This window comes from Rhizophagus irregularis, chromosome 16 (assembly GCF_026210795.1).
Source record: "Rhizophagus irregularis chromosome 16, complete sequence".
Taxonomy (NCBI): domain Eukaryota; kingdom Fungi; phylum Glomeromycota; class Glomeromycetes; order Glomerales; family Glomeraceae; genus Rhizophagus; species Rhizophagus irregularis.
In genome coordinates, this window is record NC_089444.1 from 1,108,860 (window position 1) to 1,136,758 (window position 27,899).

The 27,899-nt window shown below is 28.1% G+C and overlaps 7 protein-coding genes across 9 annotated transcripts; 1 reads left to right on the top strand and 6 right to left on the bottom strand.

Moving 5' to 3' along the window:
* Positions 1-1,129: 1,129 nt before the first annotated feature.
* On the bottom strand, positions 1,130-2,759 carry OCT59_008010 (uncharacterized protein; the record flags this gene model as incomplete). Of its 2 annotated transcripts, XM_066142178.1 has the most annotated exons (4): positions 1,130-1,157; positions 1,284-1,332; positions 1,414-2,284; positions 2,355-2,759. In XM_066142178.1, 4 exons carry the CDS (start codon positions 2,757-2,759, stop codon positions 1,130-1,132), a joined length of 1,353 nt encoding a protein of 450 aa, XP_065999084.1. The 2 variants fall into 2 exon arrangements, with proteins under 2 accessions (XP_065999084.1, XP_065999085.1); XM_066142179.1 differs by lacking the exon at positions 2,355-2,759 and having other exon boundaries at positions 1,414-1,990.
* A 65-nt stretch (positions 2,760-2,824) lies between these two features.
* OCT59_008011 (uncharacterized protein) lies at positions 2,825-3,192 on the bottom strand (the record flags this gene model as incomplete). The annotated part of the gene is made up of 2 exons (XM_066142180.1): positions 2,825-2,842; positions 2,926-3,192. The coding sequence occupies 2 exons, from the start codon at positions 3,190-3,192 to the stop codon at positions 2,825-2,827; spliced, it is 285 nt and encodes a 94-aa protein (XP_065999086.1).
* Positions 3,193-3,390: 198 nt separating this feature from the next.
* OCT59_008012 (uncharacterized protein) lies at positions 3,391-4,079 on the bottom strand (the record flags this gene model as incomplete). The annotated part of the gene is made up of 3 exons (XM_066142181.1): positions 3,391-3,589; positions 3,637-3,758; positions 3,825-4,079. The coding sequence occupies 3 exons, from the start codon at positions 4,077-4,079 to the stop codon at positions 3,391-3,393; spliced, it is 576 nt and encodes a 191-aa protein (XP_065999087.1).
* Positions 4,080-8,859: 4,780 nt separating this feature from the next.
* On the top strand, positions 8,860-13,319 carry OCT59_008013 (uncharacterized protein; the record flags this gene model as incomplete). Its single annotated transcript, XM_025315104.2, has 11 exons — positions 8,860-10,914; positions 10,983-11,113; positions 11,192-11,300; positions 11,379-11,546; positions 11,623-11,679; positions 11,762-11,941; positions 12,042-12,240; positions 12,312-12,608; positions 12,703-12,827; positions 12,904-12,991; positions 13,090-13,319. The coding sequence occupies 11 exons, from the start codon at positions 8,860-8,862 to the stop codon at positions 13,317-13,319; spliced, it is 3,639 nt and encodes a 1,212-aa protein (XP_025183598.2).
* A 317-nt stretch (positions 13,320-13,636) lies between these two features.
* OCT59_008014 (uncharacterized protein) lies at positions 13,637-16,140 on the bottom strand (the record flags this gene model as incomplete). 2 transcript variants are annotated; one of them, XM_066142183.1, is made up of 9 exons in its annotated part: positions 13,637-14,002; positions 14,097-14,137; positions 14,276-14,326; positions 14,388-14,451; positions 14,840-14,992; positions 15,079-15,545; positions 15,622-15,706; positions 15,774-15,913; positions 15,992-16,139. In XM_066142183.1, 9 exons carry the CDS (start codon positions 16,137-16,139, stop codon positions 13,997-13,999), a joined length of 1,155 nt encoding a protein of 384 aa, XP_065999089.1. In that variant the 3' UTR covers positions 13,637-13,996. The 2 variants fall into 2 exon arrangements, with proteins under 2 accessions (XP_065999089.1, XP_065999088.1); XM_066142182.1 differs by lacking the exons at positions 13,637-14,002; positions 14,097-14,137; positions 14,276-14,326; positions 14,388-14,451 and having other exon boundaries at positions 14,575-14,992; positions 15,079-15,548; positions 15,774-15,916; positions 15,992-16,140.
* Positions 16,141-21,419: 5,279 nt separating this feature from the next.
* Positions 21,420-21,725, bottom strand: OCT59_008015 (uncharacterized protein; the record flags this gene model as incomplete). Its single annotated transcript, XM_025310305.2, has 1 exon — positions 21,420-21,725. One exon carries the CDS (start codon positions 21,723-21,725, stop codon positions 21,420-21,422), a length of 306 nt encoding a protein of 101 aa, XP_025183601.2.
* Positions 21,726-24,621: 2,896 nt separating this feature from the next.
* OCT59_008016 (uncharacterized protein) lies at positions 24,622-26,888 on the bottom strand (the record flags this gene model as incomplete). The annotated part of the gene is made up of 6 exons (XM_066142184.1): positions 24,622-24,878; positions 25,176-25,322; positions 25,389-25,494; positions 25,557-26,033; positions 26,102-26,590; positions 26,658-26,888. The coding sequence occupies 6 exons, from the start codon at positions 26,886-26,888 to the stop codon at positions 24,622-24,624; spliced, it is 1,707 nt and encodes a 568-aa protein (XP_065999090.1).
* Between the last annotated feature and the right edge of the window lie 1,011 nt (positions 26,889-27,899).

The window sequence follows — 27,899 nt, forward strand, 5'->3', positions numbered from 1 at the left end:
CAGCACAGCGTGATCTTCAATCTGCTGTCAATGAGTATCTAATATTTTAATATAATAATATTTAAGTATCTCATAAGGCAAATTGAAAAAAAAATAGCCCTTTCTTTTCCCTTCTATTATATTTCGTCAAGTATGGTAAAGGTGAGGTACTCCACAGGGCATAAGTTATAAACATACTTGAATGTATATAAAAACTGAAGTTGAGAAACCTACTGTATACGAAGACTAATTTTAAATATGAAAATATGGCATTGTAATTTTTTTATAATTATGTTTATATTATAAAAAAGACGCTCTTTGAACCATTATTTTAACATAATTGTTATATTAACCCTTTAACTGTATTCTGGCTATATTACCTGGAATTTATTAATAATTTAGAAAAGTTACAGTTAGAGATGATCTAAATCAATATTCGTTTATAAATTTCCGATGGTAAAGGAAATTAAACGATAAATATTATTTAGGCTTTGAAAATTACAAAATTACAAAATTATCAAGTTTCTTTTTTCTATTGAATTTTAAAAGTTCATTATTTTTATTTTCATTTTAGATTATCTTAGACACTAAAGACGAGCAGTCGTGACAACGATAGTAAAACTTTTTTTGACAAGAACTTTTATTGCTTTTTGAAAAATAAGATTTATATTATGAAAACAAGAATATGAAAGACAATTAACTTAAATAAATTGAACGTAACAAAAAAACCTTAACTTATTTAAAAAATAAAACCAAATTCATTAATAATCAAAAAAGAAGGTAAAAATCCTGTATCTGCTGATTCATCACAGCACGCCCACTTCAGTACCCTGTAATCGATTAAAACTATTGCAGTATTCTTTCATTGGATAATCTATAAAACTATAAAACTAGATGAATTACAATATCAGACGAACACCAAAATTTCGTTCCGTGATAAATGATCACGAAATGTTTACTATATGTTACATAACTCGTATCCTATAATATGAATATTTAATAAATGTTTTGCTACTAAAAACGTGTACTATTATAAAATATACCAGCTGATAAAAGATCTGTATGTTCGTATCAAAGTTCTTTGGAACAATGAAAGGTGGTAAACCACAAATTTATGATAATTGCTTATAAACTGGTTCGCACAATCCTTTCATTCGCTCTTAGCTAATGTATTTCCTCTACGTAAATTTCCGTGAATAAGATCTAGTTAGTAATGTAATTTATTCGTATTATTTAATGTAAACATAGTTTGATAGGATTTAAATTTTAAACCCTAAAATTTCAAATGAGATCGCGCTACTTACTTTATTTCTACTGTATGTTTGGAATTGAAAATTTTGGCATCGTTAAATCCTACAGTTTTCTAGAATTAATAAAATAATAAGTTCATTATTTATCTAATAGTAAAGTAAAGAAAAATGCAGTAATGTTTACCTAGGCTAGTATTTGGAATTGTTTCATTATAATTATCTTCATTATTAATTGTAATTTTTGAACTTAAATCATTATCATCAATATACTTTGGAAGATCTTTTGTAAAGAGATTAAGCAATCTGGATGTATAAAAAGCTTGAGGGTGAGCAGATAATTGACGCTTTTTATTTGCTTTTCTATAACTTTCCGCTTCTAAAAATTGCTTATAAATTTCACGATCTTTTTGGAGAGGTAAATTCAAATTATAAATAGACTTTTCTATTTCAGTAACATTTGGTCTATTATCTGGATTTGAATCCCAACACCTTTTCATTAGGTTAATATAACATTTTGGTATTTCTAATTCGTTTATTTCAGGTCTAACACTTTTACATATGTCTAATGCTAAATTTTCATCATGTGCACGATCGTTAAAAGGTTGTATCTCAGTTGCTACAGAATACATAATCATACTAAAGCTATATACATCTGCTGCTTGAGTATAAGGATTTCCTCTTAACAATTCAGGGGCTATATAAGGCATAACTCCATAAATATTTTTTTTATCTATATTACCAATTTCTCCACATAATCCCATATCTGAAATGTAGTTAGAAGAAAAACAACTAATAGCTTCAAACAATATATTTCCTGTGTGAAAATCACAATGAATCATCTGTTTTTGATGGATTCCTTTAAGACCATTAATAATATTATTTAACACTTTCAATTTTCTTGTCCAACAAAAGTATTTATAATTCTTGTTTATCCAATGATTAAATTTCCGCCTTCTGCATATTGAAGAACCATGATGTAATCTTTTGTATTTGGATTTTGTGATATTCCATATTCTGAGAATTTTATCAAAATTATTTATTGAATATGCTTTAACCTAAGGAAATAAAAAATAAATATTATAAAATCATATTTAAATTAAATTAAATTTATAACAATCTTCTTACCTCATTTAGAAATTCATCACTAATATTTTGAGAATTATTCAAACATTTTAATGCAACTTTTTTGTTAGATTCTCTTATCCACTCATTTTTAATTTTATAATAACTTAATGGACCATCCTTCCATATTGCAGAATATACTACAGCAAAACCACCTTTGTCTATTTTTTTAATATCATTAAAGTGATTATAAGGTATCCATTCAAATATTATATCATGTATATTATTGATTTTCAATTGCATTTCTTGAATGAAAGCATCAACTTTTTTATTTCCACTAGTCCATTCTGTAAAATTATTTGTTAAATTATTTCTTTGACATTGTTTACACCATTCATAATTTATACTTGTATATTTTTCATCGCATTTTATACAATATCCTTTAAAATATTCAATATGCAAAACCATAATATAATTTTTTGTAACTGGATCTTGGGATATTCCATATATTTTAAGGATATTATTTTCCCAAATCATTGAATAATTTTAGCCTATTAAAAATATAATATTAAATTATAGTAAATCATAACCAAAGTTTTTATTTAAATTAAATTTACGAAAGTTAATTTCGTACCTGATTTAGAAATTCATCAATAAAATTCTGAGAATAATTTAAATATTTTAAAATAACTTTTTTATCTGATTCTTTAATCCATTCCTTTTTAACTTTATAATAATGTAATGGACCACTTTTCCATTTTGCTGAATATAATGTAGTGAAATTATGTTTGCATATTTCTTTAATATTACTAAACTGATTGTATGGTATCCATTCAAATACTATATAATCAAATTCATAGTATTGGTTTTTCTCAATAAATTCATCAACTTTTATTTGCATTTTCTGAATTAAACTATCAATATTTTCATTTTCATTAGTCCAACTGGTAAAAGATTCTTTCAAGTAATTTATTTTACATAATTTGCACCAATTGTAACTTGATTTTGCACATTTGCTGCAAAATTCATACCTTATTTAAAAATTCATTAATTAATTTTTGTGAATTATACAAACATTTTAGAACAACTTTTTTATTTGTCATTCTTTTATATTTCTTTTCATATGATATAGTGGACCATCCTTCCATACTGCTAAAAATATTATAGCAAAATCACCTTTGCCCATTTCTTCAATTTCATTAAATTGATCGTAAGGTATCCATTCGAATACTATATCATTATAGTTATTAATTTTTAATTGCATTTCTTGAACAAGATCATCAACTTTTTGATTTCCACTAGTCCAATTTATATAATTTTTTGTTAAATTATTTCTTTGACACACCAAATATTATGCATTCTACAAGTATTACAATATTTTAAAAAATATTGTTCTTCAAGGACAATAACGAAATTTTTCGTAGTTGGATTTTGAGATATTCCACATGTAAACAATTTTCCAGGAACCTATTAAGATTTATTATATTTAGAAAAAGGATTTAAATTAAATTTACAAAATTAATTTCACAATACCTCAGTGTATAATTTATAAAAGATATTTTGAGAGTTATTAAAAAACCTTAAAGTAACCTTTTTATCTGATTTTCTTATATATTTTTTTTCGTTGTAATCGTAAAATAATGGACCATCTTTCCATATTGCAGAATATACTATTGAAGAATATACTGTAGCAAAATTACCTTTTCCCATTACTTCAATATTATTAAATTGATTATATGGTATCCATTCAAATACTATATCATCATGATTTTTAATTTTTATTTGCATTTCTTGAACTAAATTATTGATTTTTTTCATTCTTACTGGTTGGATCTTTAAAACGCTTTCTAAATGACATGGTTTGCACCATTTGTTTGATACTACAGTAAATTTTTTACCGCATTTTTCACAGCACGTATTATTATCACTTTGTGATAACATTATATATACATGATTAACTTATTTTGTCAGACAACTTTTACAAAATTAGCATTCTAAGACTGCAGATCTAACCAAATAAATTCTGAAATAGTAGTCCTAAGATTTGACCGAAAAATGGATAACCAATCAGATTGTACTTACAATTAAGCGCAATTTTTGATCAATCAGATCATAAGATATGATTAACTTATATATATAAGTAGACATGTTGTCGTATCGTCGTGTCTTCTATTATAAAATCACAAATTTTTGTAGATCGGTATGACTGGCCGCTGACCGCATCAGCAACCAATTATCTAAGGTACAAATTCGCGGTCAGATCTAGAATTGAACAGTATCGGACATCTATTTCGCCGAAAAATAATCTCTGGCCTGAGTTATTCATATGCTGCATAATGTTGGCCTTATTTTTTGGCGAAATGTTCCGTAACCGAATTGAACAGGGCTAGAACGATCAACTATCAAGTGATACGACTGATATATGAACTATAGAAAATGTAAACTTCCCAGCTATATATTATAATTTATTAATGTTAAAATTAACTGTTGTTTTGCTTATATTAATTGTGAATAATCACTGTTAATTAGTCAAAATTTTACGACATTATATTAAGAAACTTTGAATTCTTTTAACGCAAGGTATGAATGATGTAAAACGTGTTAATTAAATTAAATAACCCAATTGATAACGTAATTGAATGGATATCACATGATCGATTTTATAATAAAGAAGTAATAGGTAAAGGTGAGTATATTCTAGTGCATTTCCTATGTGGTAGGCTATAATAGTGAATTAGTAATATTTCAAATGCGATTAATAAATTTTCTGCTTATTAGTTATGCATAGATAACCAATTACAGTATCTTTATTTATATTAATTTTTTTTTTATGTTCAAAGGAAATGACCAAATCTTTTTCCAAGGATGCTAATATTCTGTCATTAGAAGAGGAGGAGATAATCAAAGGGCTAGACTACCCGGTTAGTCTATTTATGGATACTTCAAACGAAGTGATCAAACAGAAATATACAAATTCTTTAAGTAAATCATTTATGACGCATGAATCTATATTGATATCTGGAAGAGAGACGCTTTTATCAAAAAAATACGATAAAGAAAGGTATTTGTATAAAAATAAAAATCCGATTTTTCACTACCTATATTTTGTTTATTAAAGGTTTGTTAAACATTTTTTATAAACACACATAACAAATGGATAGGTTCGACAATAAGATAAGTAGAAAGAAAATATGGTACACGCTAAATATAAATGAATTGATTTTACTGGATGGGATAGATAATGCTGCCGATCTTAGTCCATTGATGCCCATTATTAAATATACTTCAGGATCGCTTTTTTTCTCAACACGTGACATTTAACCAATCAAGTACGTTAGTTATTAGGAATCATCCAATTAAATTTTTAGATTCTTCGCTATGGTTCTTATAACGAATTGAGTTGTATCGAGGGCCGATTGTATTGTCTCTAGATTTTAAAAATTTTAAACCGTTATTAAGTCCGAAGTGCCATTAGTGCCATTTAAAGTTTTGTTGTTGCACATAGTCACGTGCCAGAGAGTGATCGGACCAGGGACGATGATTTTTTGCGGCGGTATAAAGTAAATTTTGTGTGTGATAAAAATAAATTTTGTGAAATTTTGTGATTTGGCCAGAATTATGCAAGGTTGGCCAACATTACTATTCGTAAATTCTGGCCAAATTTAGTGTCTGCCGGAATTATAATGATTTCAAATCCTAAATCAGGCCAAAAACTTGAAAATTATCAACATTTTTATAACCAAATTTTGTGATTTTCTGTGAAATTCTGTGATCACAAAAAATCATCGTCCCTGGATCGGACAAGTCGTCATCAAGCGTATATAGAAAATGTATTACTATTTTGAAGAACATAGTTTTGATTATCAGATGATCAGGTTATCAGGTTGCAAGATCTCTTAATTTTTTCACATTCACGCTTACATTTTCATTTTATCTTTATTGAAACTTATGTGTAATACTGGTTCTGGACTAAGAAATATTGTATAAACGTTCCAAGTGGTGCTTGTTGGACTCTCAGGTAGCCTTTCCTTTCCTTTTCTTTTAAATTTTATTTGAATAAATTTGTTGGATGTTGGTGAATGTTACCTTGTAACCCTGTAGCTATGATACCACCAGTCTCGCAGTGAAAATATTTTTTTTCGGGGGCGATATAGTACTAGCGGGTTATCGTGAAACTTGGCGTTAGTGTCCATTATAATTTCATTTATTGACTATCATAGATTTCTTTAATTCTATTATTAGTTATATTTAAATCAAGGTACCGTAACTTTAATATATGAAAGTTCTCTGTTAAGCTGATGTAAAATTTCTATTGAAAATAGCATTGTTATTTGATATAATAGAAAAAGTAAAGTCCAAGATTCAATGTACCAAAATTAGAAATTTCAAGATGTTTGATAAATAAAAATATCGTTTGCGAAAGAAGGTATTACGAAACGAAAATTCTTTGCTTCTCACTCTTAAATTTCAAGCAAGGGAGAAACACAACGAACCTTATGGGCGGAGTATGGAGTATTTCCAAGAATCTCACGACAGATTGAGTCTGCGATCATTTAAGGAAGATTCACGGAAATTCATAGATCTTATACATACTTAAGTAGAAGTTTGATATTAACTGAATACATTATTAATATAACTTGTAGTACGTACGTTGTGACGGTGAAGAATAGCGGATTATTAGACAATTACTAGTATGAGGAAATCAAATTTCAAATTTAGTTGATGATTTAGATGATAATATATTCGGCGAATTAGTTATGTATCTTCTTAACAGAGTTTATTACAGAACCTTTTAATGTTTTATTTCTAATTTTATTGTAATCAAAATAAGTCAAGGCTCGAAGACTATTAAACTGTAAATAAACTAATCCGAGATTCTCCCCAGGAATGCACTTTTACCACGTTATACATAGATCTGGCAGATAATTTAATATGTAAAAATTATAGATTTTCTCTTCTCTCGTTTTTTATTAAAATAAAAAGTAAACATATATGTTGGATATGCATTCAGTAGTGATTTTACAAAATGAATTGGCCATTGGGATTAAACTTAGATTTGTCTTGGATATTGATTCGTTTAACCCCGGATTTATCCATATTTCTTGTTAAACTTCACTGGGTGATTATTCTACCGACCTACTAGTATAGACCGGAATTTTTTGTCTATTTGTAATATATGAACAATTACTTTGACTTTAATGAATCGAATTATAAATAAATTTAATTAATAGTATAATGTATATTTTTTATAAGCATAGCTAAAACTTTCATAATAAAATCTTTTACTAAGATATTAAGTGATTTAGAAGAGATTAGACTACAGATATTAAGATAAAATGATGCTACATTTGTATTATTGTCATTATCAAAACGATCAAGAAAATTGTAAATTTCATGCGATATTCTGATCTTTTTTTTTTTAATGATGTTAGCATATTTTATTTTTGGTTTTTTAATTCATCAAGATCAGGCTTAAAATTCTGGTTATGCCATATGTGATAATCTCACTGGTGGTTTAGGACGATCTGGGTAAAACATGAATCAGATCTGGAATAAAGTATGGATAAAACCAGAGAAATATATTAATCCTCTAATTTATTTGATTGGATAAATATCACGTGTTTGATATCTTTATCAAGGTTTAATCTCAGACTTTTGATCAGAACGGCGTCTCATAGAAACATAGTCCATGCGACTGTATAATAAAGCTCACGGGTTTCACTTTTAGTAACTTTTAGTGCAAATTCAATATTATTAATATAATAATCCGATGCGATAAGGATGATTGACAGACAATTTAATTGATCGACTAACTCCCTGATCTGCAAAACGCGTGATTAATTTACAATTTTGTACATCTATAAATGGGTGGCTTACTTTTGAATTATATTTTAAATATAAGGGGAACGAGTTTAATCATTAATACCAACAATTTGGTATTTGGGAATCTATAAAGTCTGCATAGTCGCATGGCATTCAATCATCAGTATCATTATTTTTAATAATTACCGTATATTTTTTTTTATTATTTTTTCCTACGTATGTAAACAAAAAAAAAATTAGTGTAACTTTAGAATTGTTGTACAACAAAACACTTGAGACGTTAAATTTTGTCGATCAAATTTTAGTTTCGTTTTTAGTTTCGTACTTTTTAACTTACAAAGTTCCCGTCCCCAATTTTGTTGACGTATACTGAACTTTGTTAAGTCTTTACCCTTTATGTTAAGCAGGGTAACTTTAACATATTTGAGTATGTTATACAAAATTCTTTTATTAACCTCTTTCGTATTTTAAATTCCATTCGCATGCTAAAATATTGTTTCTTTAGATTTCTTTCAATTGTAGATTTGGAGTGCAGATTTGTAATTGTTAAAAGGTAAAGTAAATTATTTTCAATTATTAAGCGCTAATTTTAACGAATTATATATTAAATACTAATATAAACGATCATTAATTTTTAAAATATTTTGTTTATATGAAAATTTTTTTATATATTTAAGTTTAATGTTGCTAACCGTTTTCACTTAACTTTATTAAGGCCACAGTTCATATGACAAATTACACAACAATGTCTTTAAGACAGCATAAACCAAAGATAACGATAAATTACGATAGAAAAATTCGAGATTCTACATCAACGACAACTACTACTGCCATTCAATCGATTCCATTTAACGATGAAGGATATAATAAACATCACCTTGTAAACCCTTCACAAAAGGTTGATACTACAAGTAATTGGATGAAATCTGCAGATGGTTTGGATCTAGATAACATTACATCAAGTAGATTGCGTAATAGAAAATCTTCTGTGAAAGGTTCGATGTCTGAAGGAAGTAGTAGTGGAAGAACTTCATTACTTGGTAAAAGACCCCCTCCTAAATCATCATCTTCAACTGAGGATATAGCAGAATCATGTTCGCGACTTAGTGTTAATGATGAGTCTGATCTTCCGCCTCCTTCGAAGAGACGTGATGTTGGAGTTAAAGGAAAAGTTTCCGTTATTAAGAATCAAACGAATAATTTAGATGTTTTTGACTTTCCTGATGATGATGATAGTAAGCCTATACGACGCTTTAGCAATAAAACGTACACAAAAACTCATGATAAATTTATACGTGGACTTAATAATAAGACGTCATCGAAAAATAAAGATGACAAATCAACTCAAGGTTTCCTCAAAAAATCAGTCCAAACCGATAAATCGTTTTTGGAATTCAATACTAAAAATTTTGATGGTGTGAAAGGAATGATGAAATTACCTGATAATAATTTAGGTGGTGACTTTAAGATGACTCATGGAATAAAAAAACATGAAAATCATAGTAATATAATTGTAACAAATAAAATTTCTGAAAAGAAGATTGGTAACAATAACATCAAAGTGACTCACGGAATTGATAAGATATCTCAAAATAATTTAGGTGGTGATAGTGAAACAAATATGGTTTCATACAATAATTTAAATAATAATGTTAGTGCGACGTTAGGAAAAAACAAAACTAATAGTAAAAGTGATGATGTTAAAGTGACACGAGGAACAAATAAAACGTCAAAAAATGACAATAAAAAAAACGTTTTTGATTTTCCTGAATTTGATGATGGGTTGGGTGAAGTTGTAAAAAATATTACGAAAAGGAAATCTTTTACCATGTCTGACTCTACAAAAAAAATTTCAAAGAATTCTATAGATTCGTCTCGTGTTATTGATCAGAATTCATTTTCAAGTGTCAATATTTCATCCAAAGTTAATTCATCATCAACACGTATATCAAAATTTCTTACGACAAAAACGTCAAAATCTACCTCTTCAACAAATAATTGCTATTCAGATAATTGTAAAAACAATTCTTCTAGCGATATAAAACCTATGGATGTTGATGTTTTCGTTAAATTTTTCAGGGGAGAAACGAAAACAATACCAAGCTTACGAAGCCAACCAATGAGTGGATCACACGAACCAATCACCGGTATTGTTAATGATAAAACGAATAACCTGTTAAGCAATGATAACATTCGGCCCGCAAAGAAAAATTCCCAAACAATTACTAAAAGTGCGACGATTTCAAAAGAAAGTTCTGTGAGTAAACCTCCAAAGAAACTACGAAGAAATCAAATGCTTATAGACATTCCACAAGCTCCAAGTCGACCGATAACGGAAGTTGGTACACCAGTTTCTTTTTTGTCTTTTCAACAGAGAAAGAAACCAATTGAATCATCTGTATGGGAAGTTGTTGATGCAGTCACTTCTCCTGTGGATATATTACCTAGTCCACGCAAACAGAATCTCGTTGCAAAGATGTCTAAACCTGCTACTCCAGCGAAGCAAGATAAGCAAGATAAAAGCCAATCATTTTCTACATCGAATTATTTGATTCAAAAGCAAAAAATAGTCGACATTAAAACAAATAATGATGAGATTGCTGATGAATTATTGGCATCTTCGGAATCCGTTAACCTTCCAAGCTCCACTCCACCATCATACAATGTACCTAATGGAAATGGTTTTGGTGGTCAAAAGACTTATGGACGAGGTCGAACAATTTTAGGACAAGATTTTGATTCAGATCCCATACCAGTAGACATGGAGATTGATGACAATGATGTTAATGAGGACAATTTGGTTAGTGAATTTCATTATTTATAATTTATACTTGTTACGATAATTTTATTAATATATACTCATTTTAGACTCCTAAGAAATATGCATTGAAAAGTTCTCACGAGCTTCGTGAGACCGGTGACTATACAAGATTCACGGATGAAATGGATGATATTTTTGATGGACTTGAAAGTCGATCGATAACTATTCGCATAAATAGGTGCATTTTTTATTACAGCTTACTGTAGACCTTTTTTTAAAATTTATGATCTAATTTATTTATTTTTATTTCTTTTAGTGTTAAAGATCTATCGTTGAAACTATTGGATGGTGATTTTCTACTCAAAGTTCGCGCACATAATTATATTTCTAAAATTTACACCATATTAAATGGAAATCAGGATTTGGTATGAACTTTTTATATTTAAAAATTTATATATTTCATAATAATTTTTTCGTGTTAATTTGTGTAAATCTTTATGTAGTTAATTCGATGCTATTTTTCGTTCATCATTTGCATGTTGATGGAAGACAAGCATAGTTCGGAGTCTTTGATTCAAGAACATGGTTTTATAGAGTTTGTTGTGAATTTGTTAAATACTTCAACCGATCCTTTGAACATTGATACCGATTCCTTGGAAAAAAACGACAAAGTAATGATTTTATATATTTTTTTTCTTATATTATTTTCACTGCTTCCTCATTAATTTTTTACTTGTTTTTTTTTAGATTAATGAATTTAAGAATATTATTCTCAAGTCATCAATTTTTACAAATCTATCTCAGGTGAAATGATATTTTATTAATAAATATTTTTAAATGAAAAAGCCCAAGTTTTATTAAATGTTATTATTATTCTTTGTAATAGATTTCTCTTAAATCCATAGCTCTTCGTACATTATCATCTCTGTCTTCATTAAGAACTCGTCATGAAAGCACAATAAAAAATATATTACGGCACTCGGGCGGTTTGTTATCAGTAATTAGTGTCCTAAAGCCTGAACTTGAATTAGTGGGCGGACTATTATCAGAAATTGAGAATGGTAAGGTGAGTTTATAAATTTTTACATTTATATTCAAAGGAAGTCCTTATTTCAACCTGTAAGTTTGTTTTTAATTAATATAAATTTGCCTTCACATAATTGTAGCTTCCAAGCTTACAAAATGCCACCTTAGATTTTACGTTAATTGAACAGTGTCTAAAAATCTTAGAGAATTCCACTCTTTTCTGTTCCGAAAATCAAAGATGTATTGTAGAAGATAAAGATCTTTTGCACATGCTTTTAGAATTACTATTGTATTGTCAAGTAGAAGCCTGTGGAAAGAACGTAGAGGAAGCGTCCTTAGGTAAGAATTTTTTTATATTATATTTTATATTTTATATATGTGTACTAAATCTTATTTTTTGATATATTTAGCATTAGAATGTTTACTTGGTACTCTTAGAGTGTTGATTAACTTGACAAATGAAAATTTACCAGCTTGCCAGTATGTTGGATCACATTTAGGAATGTCGATTCTGATGAGATTAGCCACTGTCGGACAACTTCCTAGTAATGTTTCACTTAAAAATAGCACAGATCCTTTCATAGTTAATGCAACGAATTCAGAATCTGTAGATGCCGTCAAGTTTGATGTGTTATTACTTAGTATTGGTTTACTAATCAACTTGGTCGAAACTGATTCAAACATTCAAGATGAATTCCGGAAAGTTGGTTAGTTTATTTTATTTTATTTTATATTCACGAATTAATTTTTTTATTTGTTGATTCGTTAAAACAACTTTAATTAACTATATTATTTAATTAGATCAAAATCCAACATGTCCTGGTTCTCGAATGTGTATGCGAACTTGCACGTGTCCGTCACGTGAATCTGCTGTATCATGCCTTGTTTCTTTGTACAACTATCAGCTTGAAAAAGATGATGATGAGGTTAATAATGTTTGTTATTTACCGCAACTTAATTTTCAATTTTAAATTAAATTTTTTTTTTTTATTATTATTACAGACTGATAGCAATATCGTAGCAGCATATATGGCTGTTTTGCTTGGCTTATTAATAAAAAATAATCAAGATAACCAACAATTGATAATTGATATCCTTCCCTTATATCTTGATATTAAAATCATATTTTATTCATTTATTATAGATTTAATTTATTTCCTTAACTTGGAATTGTTCTTTTTTCCTTACAGCGATTGCCGGATCGATCGGTCAATTCTTTAATTAATCTCCTTCAGCAGTTTGTGCATTTCAATGAACTAGTTGGTGAAGAAGCTACAGCGAACGGTCACGCAAGTGGCCAAATGTTAATGAGTTCCTCTTCTTTAAATAATTACCAAACTAAATTAGAAAATCAAGGACGAACTATCGGTGATTCGTTTTTGGAAATTGTAGATATGTTGAAATCCTTGGAATCATAAAGACACCAATGACATCCAAGGTCAAAGTAAATATTAGGTATGAATATATTGAAAGGATTCAAACTCAAATTTGCTAAATCAGTTTTTTTGATTCTTATCCCTATCATATTTTACAACATATAAAATGAATTTGTAATTGTTGTAATTGTAAATTTACTTTTTTTTATCCTCACTATTAGTTCATTCGATTTTACTTCATATTGTTTATACTTCATTTCATTTCTTTTTTTTTTTTTTTATAAATGTTTAAAAATTCTTTACAATATATAGTACATAATATATAAACGACATTTTTTTGAAAAATTTTATTTTCTTTAGAATTCAAAAATTATTCTTTATTGAACAAATTTTAAATTTTTATGATGAAAAGGTAGTAGTACTAAAGAAATTGGCTAATATTCTTATTTAGCATCCTAAATCCTTCTTATCCTCATTTTATGATTCATCTGTATAGAATACATATTCTTTTTTTCCCTTTGTTATATTTATTTATTAAATATAATATTATTGGCATAATAATTTTCAAATAAAATATTTATCATTAATCTTTTTCGATTTTTCACAAACCGATGTTTCATTTTTTAAATATATCTAAAAGCATTCTCATCATTAGTTTGACAATTAATCCCAGTGTATTTGATACTTTGATCACTTGTTCTTATAATTAGGTTTTTTTATCATCTCTATTTCGTAAAAATAATAAAATAACGTAACAACTTTTTTTAGATTGATCGATAAATCTATTGCATTAGTTTGAACTAATTAAAGATTACTTACTTTTAAGGACGGATTATCCCACGGCTCATCCCCTCGCGTCTCTTTACAAACCTTCTTGACAATAATTATTTAAAACTATCAACTAATATCCAATCGCGAGAGCAAAGGATGAATGCATAAGTAAATCATTCATGAATATTAATATAAATTTTTTTCTTCGTGATTCCACATTCAAATACCTTTTCCAATCTTAACCATAAAAGATAAAACTTTTTTATAAATACTTTTATCTTTCAAAAACGATTTAATAAATTTGATTCGTTAAAATAATATAAAATTCCTTTTCATTACTGATCGCAAAGTGTCCTTTGAAGAACATATTCTCGTCATTTTTTTTTAATGGAAGTGGCCAAATCTAGTAAAAAAGAAAATGTTAAACAATGAATTTTTAAGATTCAGAAGTAAAAAAGACCAAAATAGAAAAATCCCTAAAAAAAACTCGTGATCACATATCCTCATATATATCACGGGATTAATTAAAATTACTGCGGATCACAATATTTTTTTTAATTTAAAAAATATGAAGCGTTTATTACATAACAATTTTACTCAAGGTAAACTAAATTCTTTAAATTTTCGCTCAAATGTTCAATTTTATGAATAAATATTTTGAAAATGTGAACCACACAGTATTATATTATAATAATAAATCCAATAAAGTAATAAACTAAATATTATCAAAAATGATATATTCCAACATTTGAAGAATAATGAAGCTGGAAAAAAGATTACAACTTGCTTACTTCCAGCCATACTTCGCCCATGAGACGCATAGATTTGGCAAGATGATAACTTTCAGCTTCGCTAAGATTCTCGTCATTAAGAACTTTTTCACAGGTTTCATGAGCGATGGAAGATATTTCTGACAGTGAAAGTTTCCAAGCTAATTTATTGATCTAAGTTTTTCAAGTGTTCAAGTGTATATTTAGTTGTAAAAAGTTTTATTTGTATTCTTTTAAAAATTACATGACTTTCAAATTACCTCTTCCAGGTTAGGTTTATTCTTAGTTATTAACTCGAAGTATCCAAATAACAAGTCTACAAAAAACTCCACAACCTTAAGAATGCTAAAATAATCGTCGGTAGAAAATTTATTTAGATAGGTTCCTGCCTCAGAAATGTAGATTTCACCTAAAGAAAATAGAAGCTCTTTGCCATTAGGTTCATCGTAAAGTTTTCGAGCTTCCTCGTGGAGGCTTTTTAGAAATTGTGAATAATCTTCTTGTGATGAATTGTCTTGTTCTGGGAACCGAGATAGTTTAACTTGTAGATAACGAACAATGCTGGATACACGAAAGGTGTGACGGTGTTCTTTCGCCTGTTCAATCGAGACTAAATTTTCTAATTCATTGTTGTCCATAAGTGAGAATAACCAAAGGCCAATTTCTAAGTTGCCAATGTAGGGTTGCCATAAGTCTCCTCCTACATATGAGTTGAATGAAGCTTTGCCTGCTAAGTATATAGAATTAAATAAAATTTTAAAATAAGATATGTAGGAAAAAATTATTAATAATTAAGATATTACAATTTCTTATTATTCCGTAGTTATCATATAGAGAACGGCTGTTATCGTCAGAAAGAATTTGGTATGCTTTTGCGAGTTTCCCCCACTGCATTAAGAACATTGAGTTAATACGCAAATAGTTAAGGGGAATCTGGTGATACATTGTGAAATACCTCTTCAATTTCAATACTGCCATCCTTATCCGGATGGTATTTCATCGCAAGTTTCCTATAGCTTGAACTAATTTCAACTTTGGTTGCGTCGGGTTCTAACTGAAGGATCTCATATAAATCTGTTTTCTTTGGTTTATTGACTACTATCACATTATGAAAAATCAGCAATTATACGTTACTGTTGTTAAATAATTTACTTTTATTATTTGGCTATTTACCACAGGTAGGTTCAATTTTCTTTGTTTTCATTGGCCCGTCTATCCATTCGTTTAGTAATGACTTATGACGTGTGTTATATTCGTTCTCATTGATTTTACCGTCTTTAAATTGACGTTCGTTCTCACCTAATTCTGTATGAAGATTCATCGTCTAGTTTGTAGCTCCAAGATGTAGTGGTTTTTATATTGAAAATTATCATTTATGGATTTATATGGAGATATGAAAATGTTGAAAGTGATTCCAATGAAAAAACAATTTAACCAGATTTGGATATCTGGATAATCTTACGAAATTTGATCGGATATATGTTCCATTATTCAAACCTGTTATGTCCCAAACTTATCTAGATTGGGCGTTGTATTTTGAGACAGTCTATCGATAAATAAATTTTCATCGATGTATAAAATATTAAATATATTGTATGAGATAGCCTGATAAGTAAATCTATTTGTTAATGGAAATCTATATATAGAGAAGTATAATTCTTTGTGATGGATTCAAGTCTCAACATATACTAACAGGCATACTCGGTCATAAGTAAAATAAACAATACCACTTGAAAAACTAGTTTAGTCAGGCAGGATCATCAAATTACAGATTATATTGTACGATATTATTTACGTAGTAAGTTTTTTGTTTCAAGAAAAAAAACATTTCATTATTGCTTAATATATTATTATTTCTTGAGGAGTAAACATATTTGTATAATATGATGTTTTTGATTTATTGTTATTTAAGTTTAACTGCATATGGTAAAAAAATAATGAGATGTTGTATTAAATAAATTATGGAAATACAAATATATAATAAATATATAAATAAAAAATTTATCAAAGGTCTGCGTATTTTAATATCAGGCCTGCGTACTGCTAATAATAAAATGTTCAAAGGCCGCCTGATCCCTAAATATATACTGTATTTCTGAGTTCCGTTCGACCTAAAATCGGTCACTAAATGCAGCAAAGATCTAGCCAATCAAAAACTCTAAGAACAACATAGCTTAATAGATTTTTAATTCTAAATGGAGCCAATTTAACGAATTAAAATTATTTCACTTACTGTACATAAAATAATATTATCAGAGAAATATATTATGCAAGGTGCACAGATCTCACACCAGGCTCCGTACTTTTAAGATAATTTATGACGAGAGATTAATAACAAAGAATAAATATGATACAACTCATAAGAAGAATTAGATAATTGGTCCATATTCCTATTGCAAATTTTCAAACTTTTATCAAGCGTTGTGAACAATCTTAATTATATAGATCAGAAATTCTGAAGATTATAGGATAAAACATTTTAGCGGTGGTAGTATATTAAAAAGTACGATGAAATCCATTGGCTTAATGTTTATTAATAACCCTTGTGAGAGGGTTTATGTTGCTGGACATTTACTTTGAAAGACCTGGAAGAAATATTTATATTTGGAAACACGTCAAATTATATATATCAATCAAAGACTGAATTTCATCATTAGAAAGATGTATTTTACCTTCAATATATGAAAGTCCACATTAGTTGTCGATTACACTGTTTTGTTATTCAATACATACTTGTTATTCCATGGGTATCAATGAATAACTGAAATATTCACCGATGTCTTGGGGGCCCCCCCGAAGGGAGGGGAGCATCGGTGTATATGGAGTATTTATTAGATACCCATGGAATAACAGGTTTATCTCATTGTGTATGGCGTATACACCGATGGATTTTATACTTTTTTATACTTTTTTATACCGGTGGAATAATTTACAAAAAAATCCATCGGTGTATACATAATACCGATGGGATAAAAAAAAATTATTTTTTCGTTATTCAGTGAAATGATATACACTATACAAAAAAAAATTATAAATTAACCATATTCAATTCCTGGTTGAAAGAGTCCGGGGCATAAAAATTTAAATATATACATATTTAAGCTATTAATTAATCAGTTAAAATACGTTATACAGTCGACTCTGGTTATAAGTTATAAACTTTGTTATACCGAACCGGAATTTCCAGAACCGATTTATTATATAAAAACACTAAGTATCTATAACTAATGGTCATGTGACTATATAGTAAATTTATAGTGCTGGCCAGAATTACTGGTAATTTTTTCGAAATTTAGGGCAGCATTACAAGTTTGCCCTAAATTACCTAGAACAGAAAATTAGTTCTATACCGAACTAAACCCCCTGGAATAGAGGGTTCGTTATATCCAGAGTTGACTGTAAAGATGTTGCGTAACAGAATTTTTTTTTTACGACTTTTGTCATTTCAAAAAATTGAAATTAGAAAGATTTATTAAATTATTTGCCCAATTAATATGGAGAAATGAATCCTATGTTTCTCGGTGATTTTATAATTATTTTAATTTTATATTGTATATGATATTCAAATAATATTTAATCAATTATTTTGTCAAAACATAATTTGTTTATAAAACCTCTTGATAATATAATTTCTATTGTGCATTTCACGCTGATTGCATGTTGTACTTCGAAAGCCGGAACAATATTCATTATATCGGCTGATTGGAAAAATCAAGCCAATTAATATTTAAGCTCAGTTGATGGGTTCATTATATAACTGATGGGTTACTTATTGTCATTAGCATATAAAATTATGGGAGGCTTTTCTGATCAGCCGATATGAATATTTTAAAGGTTAATAGCTTTTGGATTCGCGTTACTGGAAGTATTGCAATACTTAAGCTAATACATAAATTTGTTTAAAAAACATTAAAATGTCTATTAACGAATTTATTGGAATTGATATTCAGGAGTTATACGACGGATTTTGTCTTTGTATTTGTCCAGTTGTTCAAGCAACAGATGTATATGATTGCATTCAAAATAGAAAATATTTTGAAATTGATTTTTTTATACAAGGAATATAAAATTCGTTTAATTTTAATGTCTTAATATTGAGAATTTTATGTAATAATAGTTATTATGAAATCTCTGTTTCACAGCTTTTTCTATCCTTACATTAGCGACATGCTTGGAAATAACAATGTTTTTCCAGGACTTATTATCTTAAAAGTTTTTGTTTATTTTTTCATTTATAATTATAAATTTAGGTTACAGTTTATACTTTGTAACTCTTTATTTAGAAATCTTTCGTTCAGCTGGATATTTTTAATTTGATAATCTTCCTGGGCCAAGTAGTGCTTCGATCCGGATATTTTTTTTTTTTCGGATATCCGGATTTTGCGGTTTTCATCCGGATTGTAATCCGGATGAAAAATATTCGGTTTAAACCGGAATCCGGATGAATCTTTATTTATATTTTTTTTTTCATAGCACTGTAATTTTATATAATTAAGATTTACAAGAAATAAGTATATATATTTTTTCATTAAAGTACGACTATAGACAAAACTTTAAATATTGAAAAGTGAAAACACTGAAAACACTTGAATGACATGTTTGATCAACTGATTTTAAATGAAAAATTATTGCAAAAAATTGGGATATTATAAAATTTAAATAATTATAACAACTTTTTTTTAAAAATTAAAACCTTAGTGTTATATAATTGATTCAAATGATTCTTTAATTTTTGAAAGAAACAAATCTCATTTTAACATTTAAAAATTGCCTAACTAACTCAAAACATCTATCTATAGTAATCTTCAGCTGTATACAAAATATCTTGTTTATCCAAAATTTCATAGTTAGTTAATTTACAAATAAATGTTAAACAATAGTCTGAATAATATGTAATTGGTTTAAAAAAAGTATTGAATAAAATTGGAATATAATTGGCCAAATTTGTAATTCTGGCCGAAATTAATATCACGTGACACCGGAAAAATAGTTTAGCCACCGGGTAAAAAATTTTTTATTGGCTACACGAAAAATTTTAATGTTAAACAAATTTGTAATTCTGGCCGGCGTTATGAATTCTGGCCAGAATTATTGCCGATCAGTTGTAAATCTAATCCGGATCCTTTTTTGTGTAACCCGGATGACGGTTTTCATCCGGATCGAAGCACTAGGGCCAAGTCTCTTTTTTTTTGTATAATTATATTAATAGATTAATAGACAAGTTTTAGATATAAACAAATAACAACTATATTTTAGAAAAAAAATAAGGACTTATAATAATAGCTATTATGTTTAATAGAAATTACTTAGATTGGCGTAATATACTTAATTTATCGTAATAATTACTATGAATCATAAGTAACTCCTATCATAAGATTATATTTTAGCAACTACTATAAGCATTGTTATAATTACCTTTGAAATATAATTTTATTTGGTTTTTTCTATAAAATATTTCTTTAAATCATTTATTATATGTAATTTTCATATAAACATCATTATCACCAAGGATTAATGTTTCGGGCGAAACTGTTTTGCGATTGGCGAGACGTTTCGTCCATTTTTAGTTTCGGTTTCGGCTATTCCGAAACTGCCAAACCTGGCGAAATGTCCGAAACCCTGGCGAAACTTCCGAAACTCAGCGAAACTAAAATTGTCTTGTAATTAGTTGTTAAATATGTTTCATATCTAAGATCCAGTTGTAGATTACGCGAATTATCATTAAATTTTTCAATTAATTTGGAATATACTATTCAACCCGTCAAAATCGTAGACCATACTGTGGCCCAAATTATAATTTATGCTAGGCCAAAATCTAATTCTGATCTGGCGCAAAATTCATTTTAAATTTTATAACTTCAACCAATGCTGGCCAAATACTAATACTATTGCAACCTAAAATATCGGTACATGTTACAATGAGATTTTTTTATTAATTGTGAAATGGGACATGGAAATTTATCGGTTCGGCACATAGGTTTGACTGTAGTTAATTATTTACAGTACAATCACATTTCAACTAATTGTTTATGAAGAAATTTTTTAAATGGAAGTTGACATTTGGTAGCAAGTGTCAAATGGGATTTGTACAAAATCCTACCTTACTTTTAAATACAAATGCTTGAATTTTAGAGAGTTAATGAAAAAGTAAAGAATTGCCAGAGAACTTGGAACCATATAATTTATACTTTATAGCCAATTAAAAATTTAACACGTGACTTATTTAGTTTCGCCAGGTTTCGGAAGTTTCGCCAGATATTAAATTTCGATTTCGCTCGAAACACTAGTACGATACCAAGGATTGTAAGCAAGATGTACTCTAAGTAACGTTATATCCACATTCTATTGATTTTTATAATATTTAAGGAAATATAATCACAACAGTAAAATCAAATTGTTACAATTGCGACCAAAAAATCTCAAAATATTTTTTTACGCGAATTAATTACATTTTGTTAAATGATAAACGTGAATTTTATTTTAATATTTATAGAATATAGATATAGTTAGCAACTAACATATGATAATGATTTAATTGGTTATAGAAGACTATCGCGATGAAATAATTTCACCTTAATTTATACTATACATATTCTAAAATTTATATTGCACAGTCTAGACATTCGGTGTTATTATCAACATATCTTAAATATTGAGTATTTTCATCAATGTATTCTGATAGATCTTTTGTATAAGGATTAAGTAATCGAGATGTATAAATAGCTTGAGGATGAATAGTTGATTTGCTATTATTATTTGTATTTCTATAATTTTCTGCCTCTTGAAATTGTCTTTTAATTTCATAATTATCTTGTGAACGATATGAATTATAAAATGAAATAATAGTTGCTTCTATTTCAGCAGCATTCGGTCTATTGACAGGGTTTGAATTCCAACACTTTTCCATTAACTCAATATAACATTTAGGTGCTTCCGGCTCATTTATTTCTGGTCTAATTCCTTTACATATATCTAATGCTAGATGATGATCATGTGCACAATTGGCGAAAGGTTGTCTCCCAGTTGCTACAAAATACATGATCATACTAAAACTATATACATCTGCTGCTGGAGTATAAGGATTACCTCTTAATACTTCAGGAGCTACATAAGGCATAGCTCCATAAATGTTTGTTTCATCTATATCACCAATTTCTCGATCTTACTGCGCCTTATATGTATTACTTAGTGTAAACAAAATATACAAATCCGAAGACGCAAATTTTGTGCATACTGGAATTATGCAATTCCGGCCCTGAAGAGTAAAAAGTTGCAAAATATAAATTAAGTGGTTACCTTAAAGGATATAACTGATAGAAATATTAAATAATTCGCTTATTTCTTTTTATAATCTTTACGATTTAATAATTAATGCTATTTCACCTTAGAAATAAATTTCTTAAAATGCATTAAACTTGTAAAAGTGCGTCAGTATTAAATGAATAAACCATAGATATCATAATAATTGATCGCTGACCGACACTTTATTATTTAATTCCGGTCGGTTGCATTTTTCAATCAAATGCAAAAGAGACCATTCTATTTCTGAAACATGTTCTACCGAAAAAGCCCAAAATTTTATGGTCAAAAGGTCAGATATTTCATGTGTTACACAAAAAATCAGACAAATCAAATAAACCAACCCGACCGAAGAATACAACGACCGGAATCTACGAGGCTAATGATGCTGGAAAAGCGCTTAATATGAACAAAAGATTATACGTAAGAGTATCCAAAAAAAATTGTGCCATTTATTTAAATGCCTCGCCACTATCATAAAACCATGAATTGAAAATGAAACATTGTATCTGTAATCTTGCCTATAATTAGGGATGATGGAAAAGTTAAGGTTGAGCGACTTGAGTTGGTTCGTTCCATTCGGTTTGGTACATTTGGTTTTAATAAATTTTGATATATACTAGTACTGACTCGGATCTGGACCGAAGTGACAAGAACCGAACCGGTTTGACTCGGTTTTTTCAACAGTATCGGTTCGGAATCGAACCGAACCAAGCGAGTCGTCTCCCTACTACCTATAATGAAATAATTTCGAGTTAACATTAGAGAACTCTTCACACTTAAATGTCTTCAAAGTCATGTTTCGGAACGACTCACGCCCACTATTACCAATATTTGCCAAGAAGACAATTAAATTAGCGGGAGTATTTGACACGGGTTTTGGAATTTGAACTTTTTGAGATAAAGCGTCGTTTTCATGCCCTGCTAACTTTGTAGGTTTCAATTATTACCGCGATTTTTCCCCTATTTTTCGCATACTTCCACAACAGCAGTAATTTTTTACAATGTTTGTTCAATTTATATACTGATTTTATTTATGTAAAATAAAATTTAGATATATTCTATAATCTGTGTTAGACAAAAATGAATATGAATTTTCTCTATTAACATGATGATTATAAATATAATTTCTAATTTCTAACAATAATTGGTACGGACTGTTTTTTGGTTTGTTTTAATTAAATTTAATTACAAAAATAATTATTACTGGCTCAATTAAAACATTCAAACTTATCTGATTTACCTAAAAATTCTGGAACGAAGTTTTTCAAGATCTTTTGTAAACAACGGCTACTCTACTTCTTTGAATTGTTCTTCAATTCACAATCATCGCTTTATTACAGTTGAATATTAACCAACTGCTGAATAACTGACAATAATTCAAACACTTTTCATAATTAATATAACTAACATTATTTCAGGTTAATTTCACTTAATGTTAGATGATACAAATATACTTTATAAAAAATTTTTAGAAAATTAATCACATGTCTGAGTTTTTCTGGAGTAAAAACTAGAAAAATGATCATTAATCGGAGTTTTTCCAGAAAATTTTTTATAGGGATATAATCATTCCAAAGCTACTAGTATACAAAATACAGAGTTCAAGTACATAGTCTACCATTTCCACGATAGGACAATTAGGCATCTCACAATATTGCCTTGTTATTTATAATCAAAAAGATTAAAACTGCAAAAATATTAATAATAGATAAAATAAAAAAAAATTGATGAAGGGAAAAAAGCCAAATGACCTAACCTTTGAAAAATATGTATTAGAATTTTCCGATGCTAATCTAAAGTTAATTTCGGATTATTATTAAAAAATGTTAATTCGGTAATAAGAAGGTGTTTGGTAATGCCTTGTTAAGGAATGGTAAATATGGAATATATGCATCCGGTTTATGGTTTGCAGTCTCTTATAGATGATTTATCGTTATGAAAATCACGAATAAGATAGAGCGGCTACCGGAGTTTTATAAGATTTATGAAATTTATAAAATTTATAAACATTGACTGGTATTGTGCAATCAATCTTTAACTGTAAAAAAAAGGATAAAAAATTTAGAAAATCATACACTTAAATTCAAAATAACAAGAAACAATTTTTTTTAATACTATACTTATTAAATCTTTTGGTATGAAACGATAAATAACAAGTTATTTAATGGTTTAAAGTGTTTGTTCAATTACAAACTAATTTTATTTTACTTTATCAGTGTTGAACAAAGAATAAATAAAAGAAAATAATATATAAATTTGTTATAACATATACTAGTACAAATATTTACTTTGAATATTCTTCTGATAATTGTAATACATAAATAAACACTAGGAAACGGGAACCGTTGTAAGTCCGGAGCGAAAAACTAAAATTTGCGATTTCATTGGGTGACGATCACGTGGCGGACAGAGAAATTCACGTTGATCAATTTTTTTTCATAGTGTGTAGACAATATTGTCCTTCGCTTCGCTCCGGACAATAACTCATTCTGTTATATAACTTATATTGCACAGTCTAAACATTCCGTACGATTGTTAATACATTGAGTATAATCATCAATATATTCAGGGAGATCCTTTGTAAAAGAGTTAAGTAGTCGAGATGTATAAATAGCTTGAGGATGAAAGGTTGATTTGATGTTTCTGTTTGTACTTCTATATTTTTCTGCTTCTTTGAATTGTTCTTCAATTTGATCATTATCATCTCGTTTTATTTCATTTTTACAATATGAATTATGAAATAAAATAATGAATTTTTCTATTTCGGAAGCGTTCGGTCTATTAATAGGATTTGAATCCCAACATTTTTTCATTAAATCAATATAACATTTAGGTGCTTCCAGCTCATTTATTTCAGGTCTAATTCCTTTACATATATCTATTACTAGAAGATGATCATGTGCACAATTGGAGAAAGGTTGCTTTTCAGTCGCTATAAAATACATGATCATACCAAAACTATATATATCTGCTGCTTGAGTATAGGTTTTTCCTCTTAATACTTCGGGAGCCACGTAAGGCACAACTCCATAAATGTTTGTTTCATCTATATTACCAATTTCTCCACATAATCCCATATCGGAAATATAATTTGAAGTAAACAAATGTATCTCCTTAAATAATATATTTCCTATATGAAAATCACGATGAACCATCTGTTTTTGATGAATTTCTTTGAGTCCACTAATAATGCTGCTTAACACTTTTAATTTAATTAACCAGTTAAAATATTTTGAATTATTATTCATCCAATAATTAAAATTTCTACCTTCTGCATACTGGAGAACCATAATGTAATTTTTTGTATCTGGATCTTGAGATATTCCATAAACTCTAAGAATTTTATCAGGATTATAAATTAAATATGCCTTAACCTAGAAAAAAAATTAATTTAATTATTTATAAATTATAAATAATTAAATTATAAACTTTATACCTCATTTAAAAATCCATTGGTTATATTTTGTGAATTATTTAAACATTTTAAAGCAACTTTCTTATCTGAATCTCTTATCCACTCATTTTTATCCTTATAATAACGAAATGGGCCATCCTTCCACATTGCTGAATATACTGTCGCAAAACCACCTTGATCTATTTTTTCAATATCACTAAACTGATTATATGGTATCCATTCAAAAAATATATCCTTGTAAACATCAATTTTCAATAGCATTTCTCGAATAAAATTATCAATTTTTTCATTCCCACTAGTCCAGGTTATAAAATATTCTCTCTGATTATTTATTTTGCATAGTATATTTTCATCTGTATATTGTTCAACACAATTTACACAAAATTTTCTTAAATATTTGATATTGAGAATCAATATATAATCTTTTGTAACCGAATCTTGAGAAATTCCATATATCTTATTAATGCTGTATTCCTTTATTGAATATTTTATTAAAACCTATTAAATGTAGGCAAAATGAGAAATATTATAAAGTATTTGAATAATTTTGTACAGAAATTTTATACCTCACTTAACACTCTCTTACTATAAAATTTTTCACCATCAAAATATTCTAAAACAACTATTTCATCCGAATTTCTTATATATTCTTTATTCTTACTATTCCAGTACAATGAGCCATTCTTCCATATTGCTGTAGCAAGAGTATCTTTTTTTATTTCTTTAATATAATTAATATCACTAAGCTGGTCGTATGGTATCCATTCAAGTATTTTATCCTCTGGTTCGTTAATTTTTAATTGCATTGTGTAAATAAAATTATCAATTATTTCATTTACACTGGTCGAGTTTATATTATTATTCTCAAGATAATTTACTTTGCATGGTTTGCACCAATTCATATTTATATCTGTATATTGTTCACCGCATTCTATGCAAAATTTTTTCAAATAATTATTATAGAGAATCAATAAATAATCTTTTGTAATTGGATCCTGAGAAATTCCATATATCTTACTAATTTTACTTTCTTTTATTGAATATTCATTTAAAACCTATTAAATATAAGCAAGTTGAGCAATATTAAAAGTGTTTTAATAATTTTGTATAAGAATTTCGTACCTTATTTAACAATCTTTCATTCTCAAATTCTTCACTATCAAAGTATTTTAAAGTAATTATTTCATCCGAATACCTTAAATATTCTTTATTCTTACTATTCCAATATAATGAGCCATCCTTCCATGTTGCTGTAGCAAGATTACCTTTTCTTATTTCTTTAATATCTTCAAATTGATTATAAGGTATCCATTCAAATATTATGTCGGTCGGATGATCGATTTCTAATTGCATTTCGTGAATAAAATTATCAATTTTTTCATTCCCACTAGTCCAGTTTACTTTAATTTTAAAACAATTTTTTCGACATAATTTACACCATTTATAGCGTGTACTTGGTTTATTTATATACATTACAGTAATTGCACCACATGTTATACATTTTTTAATCAATTTTTTAAACAAGCTTCGCATTTTGACAGGCGGGTATATTGTAACAATTACTTTGTTATATTTTGCGGAGGATTTAAAAAAAGTTTTGAAAGAGGAACTATTTGTCATACCAAACAAAGATGCGACTTTCGTGCACGTAATGTTAAATACATAACCTTTCCTTTTTTGTTAATGTCATCCCCGGTAATTCCACCCAAGTTTCTATTAGACGTACGGTGACATATAAGAATATCCGTAGTAAAAAAAACTAAATTTGTACAATAACCTACCTAAAATACCCTAATATAGCCCTAATATCTAAACCCTAATCCTAACCATCCTAACTAAATCCATATATAAATAACGGTATCCAATCAAAAACTCGGAGTAAATTAGTAAATTCGATCTCGTTGATTTAATTTTCTGGTTACTCTGGCTAACCAAAAAAAATCTGCCGATCGAAACAATTCTGATGCAAAATAGAAAAAAATAAAATAAATGAAAGGAAATAAAAGAATGACAAAAATGACTTCATAAGCAAAAATAAAAATTCTTGCGTGGGTAAATTTGAAAATTATGTTTTTGAATTTCTCAAGTGCTAAAGTCTAGAAAAAACAACTGAAAAATCTTATTACTGTAATTTCGGATCATCATCAAGAAAATAGCGTCGATAAAAGTACGTCAATGAAAAAATGTTCGTGAATATATGTATCCGGTTACGGTTATCCGATTGCAGCGGCACAAGCTTTATCTTGCTGAAGTTTACTAACTTCTTTTTGTGAATAATTATGGAAAAAATTGTAATTTGGAATCTTTTATTTTATTTTTCAGATAATTTGTCGTTCAGCATTGATGGTATTGTACAATCAATCG